Below are 11,697 nucleotides of genomic sequence, written 5' to 3' on the forward strand. Positions count from 1 at the left end.
CCCCACGGCACACTTGACCATCTCCCGCGGCACACACACTGGTTGAAAAACCCTGCTTTATTTAATCTCACTGTACTGGACAACTGATTTGTGTGCAGTTCGACTAAAGTGGAAAGTATCAAGAACAGTATGATGAAATCACAATGACTACAAGGAATTTTCATCAAAAATGAATGAAAAGTATTATTGTTGTGTGGTGCAAACTATTTCCCTAAATTGTTTGGTTTTTTAAATTAAGTAGGAAGAATAGCACATCTGCAAGTTCAAAATGCATCACAATGTTTGGCATTATGAGCCATCAGCTGTACTAATCTCACTACTTTGTTAAGAGTCACTTATTTGCAAATTATAAACAGTTATGGAGATATGAGGTCTGCCTGCTAGAAACAATATAAGTCATTATTAGTGGGTCTCTGTTCCTACATAATCTAAAACATTAAAAAAAACAGTGCTGTTCATAAACAGTATCTATTTTATTTTTTTTTGTCAGGGTATGCTGGTTCCAGAGATTGAATGGGAGGAGAGTGGATCCATGGCTGAACCTCATCCTGGGATCAATGTCCTGGTATGGGACAGTCCCCTTTTGGGTCCACAAATGTTGGAACTGCAAGACGACATCAATCCATTGTTTAATTCAGACCGTTTGGGAGTGGACCTACATCTTTACTGTCCCGTTTGTTTAGAACTTAATTTAGGCGACATAATTACATACAGAAGAAGAGAGACTGAGGGGAGGAAGACAGAGTTCAAATCAATACTGCTGTATTGTTCAAGGGACTTCATTGTATGTAAGGAAGTTATGAAAATTAGTACCAGTTTAAATAAAATTCAAATCATTAGAGATCCCACATTTGCTTAAATTTTGATGTTTTAATCTGTCCATGTTTTCACTTTTACTCTGCAATAAAGGGTGAATGTTTGCACTTTGTTGTTCTATGACCATCTTTTGTTGTGTAGTATTTAACCAGTTATAAAACCCAGAGAGATGAGGATCTTTTTGCAAGGGTGACCTGGCCAAGAGGTGTATATGTATATGGTTACAATATAAAATCACTGACATTTGAGTTATTAAAAAAATAAAATTAAGGTCAAGCAAAGTGACTTCGGGCTGAGCAGGGGAGGTGTATATTGGGCGTCTGTGATTGACAGTGAGATGAACTTGAGGTAATGTAGTCCCACTGCGTGGTACGGATCAAAGTGATGCCAGTTTCTCCACAAAACCTGTGGAAGTTGAAGATTTTTCTCTTCCACCTTCATATGATCAAAACCGTGTCTGAGTGTTGAAATGACGCTAGCATGAAAGCTAAGAGAATAACGTACAAACGATCCCGAGTGAAACGTTCATTGTAAATCTCATGACCAGTACAGAGTTCGATGGATTCAATGTCAACTGCATTCAACCACTGTTGCCTTGCTTCCAGGTCCACTGAAAAGTTGCACAAGCCAGTAATTTTTGACAACCGAAGGCAATAAACCGACAAGCCATGCTAAGGCTAACACGCTAACAACCGACTGGTACAGAATCAAATATGGGCGGGGCTTTTGCCACCCGCAGAAAGCGTAGAGAAAGTGTAAGGGGCCATTCGATTGGCTAAAAGCGATCCCGCCTGCTTTGCCGATGAGTTTGATTGACAGATTCACTAGCCAATGGTGAGATTAGTCGACCCGCTCCGTCAGATGAGTCTCAATATTCACCGTAGAAAAATCTCTCACACACACGGGGAGATTCACAAACGAGAACGGGATTTTGAATGCACAGTCTGCAATTCGAATGATCTGTGAGTTCACATCACATGTGTAACTAAAAATCACGTTTGTGAATCACCTACTGTGCATTTCTGATACATTTATTGTGAATTCCTAAAATGTTTTTGTGAAAAACAGTGTGCACATTTGTGAGAAACACTTATTGTGCATTTGTAAAACATTTAGTGTGCATGTGTGAAACACAATCTGTGTGTTTGTGAAACACAGGGTGTGTATTTCCGAATTTATTTTTCACATTTGCATAAAATGACATTTGTGAATCGGAGCGTGTGTATTTGTAAAACCGGTTGTGTGCATTTCTGATTATTGAGACTGAAATAACTCCATATATTACTGTTAAGTATAACAAACCAACCTTTTTAATCAGCCGAAATCAATTTTAATAATTATCTGATTTTTTATGATATCCATGTCAATTTAAAATGTTAATATTTTAATTTCTCTTCACTAAGATGTTTCATTTCAAACAATACTAAAACACTGTTATTTTAACAATTTATTTATAAAAAGGTAACATTTTTGCTCTTTTATTTTGCTTTCAAAACCAAGACAAATGTTTAAGTACCATAAGACATTCAAACTGTTGCTTAAAAAAAAAAAACCTTTACAACGAGAAAAGAAATAAAAAAAAAATTCAACAGGACCCAGAACAGACAGTAAAGCTTTTCTTCACGTGATCAGTCTTCAAAAACGCATAACAGGTCAATAAATGTCAACAGATCACAAAGCAAATATGTCTTCCAAACAATGGTAAATTATAAGAGGCTGCATTTGTAGTTACTACATCACAGTTCAGTTCACTGGAGTGAATCATAATCTTCAGGTTCATAAAAACACACAGACACGCTACTTAATATTCAGTAAATCTGACAGAAAACCGCAAAAAATTATATGATATCAGAAAATAAATTATTTTAATTGTCATTCACATGACAGAAGGATAACGTCCATAACATGTTATATTTCCTTGTAGGTCTAAATATGTGCAAACTGCAAGAGTATAAAGAAAAGAAGCACTTTATGCAAGGACCAGAGAAAACATTTAAGAAAGGGTCGCAAAAGTGTTCGAGGACTGAAATCAAATTTGCAAGACGGTATGGAATAAGGTCGTTTCTATGGAACCCATTTATGGACAAACAGCAGACTAACTTGTTAAACAATAAAGTCTAACTTAAATAAAACACTTGGCCCTTAAATATTCTCTTTTTTTAAGATATTGGTCCTAAAGACAATACTAATGGGACTCAGTTCAGTTCTAAAACAATCTTGCAAACTTCAGTGTAAAATACTAATAGAAAGGGAAAAAAAAAAAAGTGTTTTTCACAAATAATGTTAGTTCTTGCAAACAGACGTCTCAATGATTGATGAGTGTAAATACAGCATTGAGTTTAAGCAGCTGTTCAACACTGGTAGTGCATTTTCACACACCTAATGTTTTTTCTATAAGACAAGGCGAAGTCAACGCAGTCAGGGGCCGAACGGACGTCTGTGAAAATCTGGGCTGTCACTTGATTTAAAAAAAAAAAAAAGCAACAACTCAGACTTTTTTTTTTGATTAAAAAGCAAGCAAAGAAACGTCCCCAAAGTTTACACAACACCTGCGAGTGTCACAGCATAAATTTGAAGTTGTGTTTCCTTCCGACGGCAGACCACTTTTCCTGCGTTAAAATTGAGTCCAGGGCGACACAGATGCACAACAACCAGAAAAGAGCCAGAGGAATGGATTGCTAAAACTTTGTTCCAAAAAGAATAATAATTAGAACAATAACTATGACAAAAAGGATCAAAATGACCAGCATCTTCCTGTTTTTCTTCTGATACTGTTCCGCCTGAGAAGAAACATAAAACAGTGGTCAGTTAGAGGTAACGAAGCATGAAAGATGAAGTCAAGTTGCTTATTAAACTCTAATTGTCTCACTCTAATCTTACATTTCAGATCCTCCTGCTGCTTCACATAAAGCAGTTTTAACATAGCAAAGCAGAAGTCATCCATAATGTTCTTGTGAAGCTTTCTTTAGTAACCCAGGAATAAAAAAAGCATCCCCACCCATTATAATCTGCTTTTGTTTACCTTTTGTAACTGTTTCAGTCCATCCTCTGTTTTAACACAAGCCTGTTCCACATTGAAGTCAATTCTATCTAGAACAGTTCCCTGCAGGAAGAAGAGCACACAATTTCATTAGCAGAGTTTGGTCCTGTAAAAACTTTTTATTATTATTAGATTAAACCATTTTTCAGTAAATGGAGGTGGTTTGTTGACACATTACAAAGTGAATCTTATTTTATTTTTTTCCAACTGAAATTTGCTTCTACATTTGTTTTTGATCAATTAGACGAAATGCTTTATATTTATTAGTGATGATAAGTAGTTTGTAAATTTCTGCCTTAGTCTAACTTACGACTAACATGCTTTTATTTAAAAAAAAAAAAAGGGAAAAAAAGTGATACAAACTTAACCAACAAGCTAAATTCGACCTCCGTCAGTACTGAAAATCCTGAATAAAAATTATTGTGTAAATCTCTGTTTCTAAAGTGGCATCTGAAAAACCAAATATAGCGGTTATATTTGGTGACGGAAGGAATTTATTTTTGTTTCAGGAATTCACGGCTGTGAAGTACCGTAATTTCCGGACTATAAGCCGCTACTTTTTTCCTGCGCTTACAGCCGTGCGGCTTATTCAGTGACGCGGCTAATTTATGGATTTTATTGGCGGCCGCCGTGTACGCATTTTTGGACACAGTGAATGGTTGGAATTCTCTAACACCAAACACAAGTCATATATATATCAACACACCTCTAATCAGACAAACAGCATGGACCTCACTTCAGGTCTTAGACACTTCAGTCATGGTTCAACAAAACGAAACACGCATGCCCAGCTGCATCCCAGAATCCTTTGGTGCCATTAGACCCAACGTGCACGTGATCGCCGCTACAATATGATGAAGCTTTCAAGTTAAAAGCAATCGTTAGAAGCAGCGTGAAAAAATCCACCGTCACCAACGGGTTTGGAAAAGCCGGTCAGCTGCGTGACGGAGAGAACAGCGCATGGAGTGAATTTACATCAGAGTCATAGTGACTCGGCTGGCTGCACGTAAATATGTGGGAATAACATCAACCTTTATCCTGTCGGGACACGACTGGAAACACAAATTGACGTGATCGTTTTAACGGTTTCTAAGAACTGAGCGGAGTTTTGCATTGAAACGCTCACAGCCTCCGTGTGAGCTGGAGACATCTTCTCCTGCTGATTGAGCTGCGGGGCCGATGGCAGTCTGAAGGCTCCCACACGTAACAACGCATCCGCCCCTCATACACAAAACGTACAGTATTAAGTCCGATTGCTCTGCACAGACACGATTTGCTCCGTCCACCGGCGCAATGGGGACGAAGCACTCCTCCTTGGAGCCGCCCTGGCCAGAGCTGTCGGAGTAGATAGGAAGGGGAGACAAGGAGCGCGCGGGAACGCGGAGGCGTCGAGCCATTCTGCAGGCTGCAGCCAGGGCTTACTCGAGGCGTCCGGGGAACAACAGTGTTTGTTGTGGAAGGAAACTTCTGACCCACGCGCCGCGAAGAGGCGCGCGTATCGCGCTGAGGCGCGCGCTTTTCAGTCGTCGCTGCTTTATTTTACTAGCGTGTTTTTTAACCAGCCCTGTTACTCCCATAACGCTGCCGCGACACAAGCGGAAGGACAGCTTTACCCGTTCACCCCTCCATGCACTGCTGATACTTGCTCATTCTTAAACACGTACAACAGAATGGCGAGCCGGGCGTTGGCCCCGCCTTTAGCCCCTAAGACTCATGGGAAATGGGGGATCGCGGATGTAAATTTCCTCATCATAACTGAGGGATGTAATGTTGATTATATGGTTACTGTTTGTAATTTTATGTATGATACCTAGATTGTCAATAAGTTAAAAAAAAAATAACTGAGGAACTTGTGAACAGAATAGAGGTCCATGCTGTTTGGCAGATGTAGATATACTCATATACATTAGCCTGAGGCTAAACTGACTCCACCCACTGTGAGCTAATAAATCACACTTGCTCTGTGAGTCAGGACGTGATCCGTCAGGATGACAATGTTGCCTAGTTCATGCGGCTTGTACTCCTACGTGGCTTGTGCATGTAAAAAATTAGTTAAACACGTGAAAATAGGTGGGTGCGGCTAGTAATCGGGTGCGCTTTGTAGTCCGGAATTAACGGTAACTAAATAATGATCAGGATTTATTCCATTTCTGCATAAAATCAAAATATTAGCCTTTTTAAAAGATTAGTCATATCTGAGCTACGTTTGCCAACAATATTTCATCTAAGATTAAAAAAATTTAAAAAAAGTCCCCCCAAAATTAAAAGAAAAGAACATGGAGGTCAGTGATTTGACTATTTGTTTTCTTTCCTAAAAAATCTGGTGTAGTGTAAAAAGAGTTTTCTTAGGAATCCGTCCTTCAATCTTTGTTTTAGAATCTCATTCCTTCCTTTCCATACCTGCTCCACCACCATTCCTGCCAGGTCCCGGAAGATTTCATTCAGATCCGAGATGGACTGAACTATTTGTCGAATCTCCCGCTCTCGTTCTTCAACCAGAACCGTGTTCTGCTCCACCAGCATCAACTGATCGTCTGTGAAGCCCTGAAAGGAAGGCAGCAAATATCAAATATAGTTTCAACATGAAGAATAAAAAACACAGTTTTTTTGCCAATACTAATGACAACAACACACATTTCTTATATAATATTAATTCTACACAGACACTGAGGAGAGAGAACCACGACAGTGTTCAAAGCATCAACTATAAAGTAAAGATGGATGATAAGTGAGGTTCCATCATCTACTGGTTTCTATAAGGCTGTTTTAAGCTCCCTGGTTTTGGAAATGTTATATTTGCTAATTATTGCTCTGTAGGTCTTTATTCTACTATTTACATTTATTTTGTTGACGCCCACTTAATGTCTTTAATTGCTCCAATACTTATTTTGTCTCTACAGCACAGATATCTGCCACAAAATGACAGTAAAAATGAACAAAATGCATTATAACATCCCCCACTGTTAACATGACCCCATATAAACGTCACTCAACTGTCAAGGTCATTAATAAATCACAGATATAAATTCTATTCACAAAAAGAATTTTTAAACTCATTTTTACATTTTACATTTGCAACAAACCACTGTTTGGTTAACTGTAATTTAGTTGGCTCAATCCGGAAGCCAAAAAGAGAAAAAACACTGTTTGATTTTTAGGGAATAAACTATTGAAAATAAAAGGCTAATGGTGTAACAACAATTTGGAGTTTAGAAACAGTTGAGACGTTTGTCCTGAAATTTTTTTTGAATGATTTAAATCAAGGCACCAGAGTCAGTTTGCTTGAAAGGAATCTGCAAACCAGATCCGAAACGCACAGCAGCGATTCTGGATCAATGTTCCGAGGGTCAAACATGTGTATATGAATATTATAATTTTACAATTCTCTTTATTCTTTACCCCCCCCCCCCCTTTGTTGCCTTCATCTGACCAAATGATTAAAAATATCACAGACAATTATTTGAAGTTGTTTTTACCTGAAACTACCACCAACTTTAGATTTTTACACATCAAAAGAGTAAAGAAAGAAAGTTCTAACACTTGAAACAAACAGAGAGCTCTCACCTTGTCATAAAGGGCTAAATCTTCATCCTCTTCCATTAAAGGTCCTGAGTCAAAAAAGTGCTTTGATCTCTCCTCACGATTCTTCATACCTGGTAGATAAACACAGAATACAGATGTCATTCAAGCCTTTAAACCTTGAGAGGAAGACTAGGAAAGCGCCTCACGTTTTAGGTAGCTGGACTGTGTGTGTCTAAAGTTGGTGGAGAGGTCCTGAAGGCTCTGAGCCAGAGAGGACACCACGTTCCTCAGGAGCCTCTCCTCCTGCTCAGTGCAGTGACCACAGCGGGACTGTAAGCCCGTCACTGCTCGCTGGCATCGATGGAACATCTGCAATTAGGCATACATTTAAGAAACTGAACTTTTAGAAATAAAGCTGTCCATTTATGAAATGGACAGTAAAGCGTACCTGTGTGATCTCTTGAGTCGTTATTTCTATGGCGTGTTCCTCTTCACTGCTGTCGTCTAGCGTGGGACGGTTCATGTGCTTATCATGGAGCAAAGCCAGGTCCTTCATCTTCTGCTGAATCCGAGTGATTTCATACTGAATCTGAGAAGAAAGCTTTGGTGAGATTTTTTTTTTTTTTTTTACATTTTGTAAAGAAACAGACAGAGATTCAAGGCTTACCTCATCAACACCATCCACCCATTTGGGGGGCAGTTTTTTTGTGACTCCGATGGCAGCTTCAGGATCCAGACTGATCCCGGAAACCAGAGCCATCCGATCATCAGCCAACTAAACAAACAACAACAGAGATCACGAAAAACAATGTGGCAATAATGTTCAATTTTATGCAGCTAAATGAATTCTGCTGTGAAGGGAAGCGGTGACGGTACCTCGTCAAGCTCCTAATGTGGGAGAGGATCCAGCAAAGAGGAAGAGAGGAAGGGAGACGAGCAGAAACGAAAGAAAGTGAGCCGCCAAAAACCATCACTATAAGTACACATGTATTTCTGCATTCAAGTTTTGATTTAAAAGACTTGTCAGAGAAAGATGATTGACTGGATCCAGCTTAGAGTTTGTGTGAATGCAGAAATTAATTGTCCAGAACATTACAACAAAACCCTTTCTTTTAGAGTGAAGTCATGAAGTAGTGAGGTTAAGAACATCAGAAATGATTGAGATAACATTAAACAAAACAAAAGGTAAAAGAAAATTTAGGATATTTTGAAATAATTTTGATTTCTTTTCTTACTATGATTATAAGGGTAGGATCCAAATCAATAAATGATTGATCAAGGAAGCCTCATAAAATACTAAGACATCTTGTGTCCGTGTGTGTACCTGTAGTTGTCTGACAGCAGAATTGAAATGTCATTGAAAGTCAGTAATCCTACACCTGAGCGTGCTGCAGCTTTGCAGAGCTGAAATCTGATCTTTCCACTGGCAGAAAAAGCTGCTTCAGGGATCGTCTTTTCAGGTCTGTTTGTTCATTGACAGGCCTGAACGAAAAACTGACACCTGGGTCAATATTTTCCAATATTTCAAGCATCTTTTGTTTGCTAACTTAAGTGGTATTGCACAGATTTCTATCCACATTGCTTGGACGCAATTTAATAAATCAAATAAATATATATATATATATATATATATATATATATATATATATATATATATATATATATATATATATATATATATATATATATATATATATATATTTATTTGATTTATATATATATATATATATATATATATATATATATATATTTATTTGATTTATATATATATATATATATATATATATATATATATATTTATTTTTATTTTTTTTTACTAAAAAACAGATTAAAGTCTACAACAACAACAAAAGCAAGAGAAAATGTACTAGCTAGCAGGTAAAACTACCAAACTCTTCACAGGGATTAAGCTACATTGCCAGCTTCCAGCTTCATGTCAGGGTTTTCTCTAGTTATGCCCTTTTTTAACACAAACTACAAAATTTGATGTGAATTCACCATTAATACATGCACTTTTAATAAGACTAAATAATAAATATTCAGTGATTTAACGTGATAATCAGATTGTTTATTTGTTTTATACTTTTACTTTATGTTTAAATAGTATTATTCAAGTTCTTTTAACTCTACAAAGATTTATTAAATGCCCGCTCCAATGAAAATCCTGTTTTTAGAATTTTCTTTATTTCACACCTTTCTTTATTAACATCCAACCGCTACAGGAGATCATTCCTAACTCACTCCATTGAACTTTATAACTCATCCTCCATTCGCCATAGTTAACCCGTTTCGATATATTCTCCCATATTTCCCTGATTGTCACTCATTGCTTTTTATTTTTATTTGTTTGTATTGAGCCTGTATACGGTCGCTGCAACAACCACATTTCTCAAGCTGGGATCAATAAACCATTGTTATCTCATCTTGTCTTGTTCTTGTGGCATTTTTCCCCTAACGAAGGACACATATATAGACAATTAAGCTTAAAATTGTGTTTCTGAGTATTTCATCATTCACATTGTTGGGAATTAGGAGCAAACTCATAAATGCCGTTTGAAAAAGGTTTTAGCTGTCACGTAGGAGCTACCAGCTCCGCTCCATTCTGATGCATCCACTTGCAGACAAATAGATTCATGTACATCTTTGTTTCTGGATAGCTCCAACATTTCTCATCATTTTTGTTGCACCAGAAACGCTAGGTGGGGGCTGATTAAAAAGGATTGGAGTGGGACTTTAAAGAGTTAGAAGTTTTAGTCTTTAGAGTAGGTTGGCTCTGTGTTCTGTGTAGCAGTCTTGTAAAATTATCAGCTCTATAAAGCCTTTGCTACATCGCTCCAGTGGAACAAATTAGGTAAAAGACTTCAAAAGACTATTTTAAAACAGAATTCATTGTCTTTTCTTTATTATACAGACAAATGGTGCACAGAGCCTTAAAAATCTCTTCCACTGGTGTCAACAGAGATGCTGCTCCTTTGCTGGCAGTCGATTTCAGAGCAACTGTTTGTGTTCTGTCATCATTTCTGACTGAGGGGCCAAAAGTGGTTTGTTGGATTATAATTGGTGGCGCTAAGTAAACAACCAATACTTTTTAAGTTGATTTATCGACACGGTTTCACACATTACAATAAAAAAAATTATAACCAAATAATTTAAGACCTCTCCTTTCAAACATCACACCTTTTCAGGGGCATACCTGTGAATTTGTAAATTCAAGACTTATGGGACATATAAAACCTTAAGATGAACCCTGCTGGAAGAAAATATGAAGGAAGAAAGCTTTTTAGCATGCTGTTAAGGTACAAAGTGAAGTAAAAAGAAAATAGTTTTGTGTTCAATTTGTCACAGTGAAACAACCAGTGTGGGCGAGTCAGAATCAAAGTGCAGCACACGTGGACATAAAAGTATGCTGCATGAATTGCACATTTCAAACGACAAAGTTAAAGTCCTTTTTTGTTTTTAAGAACTGCAATTAATTGTGAAAAAAATATACACAACACAAAACCTAATTTTTAACTAAACTGCATTGTCTTCATCCTGTTTGACACAGACTGGTTTGGGCTGCTACAACACTACACCAACACTCACGAAGACAATCCAATCTGATCAAAAATACATAAAAAATACAGTATGACTCTAGCTAGGGGGGCTGGTTCACTGGCTAAACGCAAACACACAGTAAAAATGTCAAAACGATGCAGACCACTCACCGCAGCATTGCTACGTGTACTCAGACGGGGCTCGTATGTACTCACTTGCTCAGCCAATATGTTCCGATTTTGGATTGCATTGTTCCGCATTAACAAGAAGGCATCTGTCAGACGCCGAGTGGCCATGACTGCCTTGCTTGAGGTCTAATGACAATCAGTGCAGATCAGCCGATGGTGGAGGAAATTTGGTACACTGACTGACTCGCTGCTAAGTTATCACTAGCGTTAGCTTAGTTTGTGACTAATGAGGACAACAAGCGAGGCAGTTCCGATATAAGACGTTCAAAAGCTTAAAGATGGATATTTTAAACATCTCTGAATAAAGGATTAATGATAGTTAACATGGCCGCCGGTGTCCTGTCAAATTTGGAATTTAGGATCGGGTTAGAAAAGCCGCCTCTTCGCTACCAAAGAGCTACGGAAGTAGGACAACGTAAACACCCACGTCATCATTTTCTTCTTCTACTATCATTTACACCAACAAATCTGACAAACTGGTAGTTATTGCCACCTACTGGTTCTGGAAGGAACATTCAATTACAATCACTGGAAAAGTGATTAAAAACGAGGTTCCTAGAGTTTTATAGTAAGTTATATAAAATGTGTTGTGCT

General features: G+C 37.7%; 1 protein-coding gene across 4 annotated transcripts; it reads right to left on the reverse strand.

Moving 5' to 3' along the window:
- Positions 1–2,248: 2,248 nt before the first annotated feature.
- On the reverse strand, positions 2,249–11,556 carry stx16 (syntaxin 16). 4 transcript variants are annotated; one of them, XM_023955216.1, is made up of 9 exons: positions 11,131–11,556; positions 8,255–8,266; positions 8,046–8,153; positions 7,827–7,967; positions 7,585–7,747; positions 7,421–7,509; positions 6,257–6,400; positions 3,839–3,919; positions 2,249–3,596 (listed from the first exon to the last, which is right to left on the reverse strand). In XM_023955216.1, the coding sequence occupies exons 1-9, from the start codon at positions 11,209–11,211 to the stop codon at positions 3,495–3,497; spliced, it is 921 nt and encodes a 306-aa protein (XP_023810984.1). In that variant the 5' UTR covers positions 11,212–11,556; the 3' UTR covers positions 2,249–3,494. The 4 variants fall into 4 exon arrangements, with proteins under 4 accessions (XP_023810984.1, XP_023810982.1, XP_023810983.1 ...); XM_023955214.1 differs by having other exon boundaries at positions 11,086–11,536; XM_023955215.1 differs by lacking the exon at positions 8,255–8,266 and having other exon boundaries at positions 11,086–11,537.
- Positions 11,557–11,697: the final 141 nt, after the last annotated feature.

The sequence above is a fragment of the Oryzias latipes genome, chromosome 5, assembly GCF_002234675.1.
Source record: "Oryzias latipes chromosome 5, ASM223467v1".
Lineage (NCBI taxonomy): Eukaryota > Metazoa > Chordata > Actinopteri > Beloniformes > Adrianichthyidae > Oryzias > Oryzias latipes.

Excerpts from the sequence above, each read along its gene's own strand:
- stx16 (XM_023955214.1), bottom strand. The coding sequence starts at position 11,211 with ATGGCCACTCGGCGTCTGACAGATGCCTTCTTGTTAATGCGGAACAAT. Across the intron at positions 7,748-7,826 it reads CGACTCAAGAGATCACACAG|ATGTTCCATCGATGCCAGCG; the intron begins GTACGCTTTACT and ends GCCTAATTGCAG. Across the intron at positions 7,510-7,584 it reads ACAGTCCAGCTACCTAAAAC|GTATGAAGAATCGTGAGGAG; the intron begins GTGAGGCGCTTT and ends TTTATCTACCAG.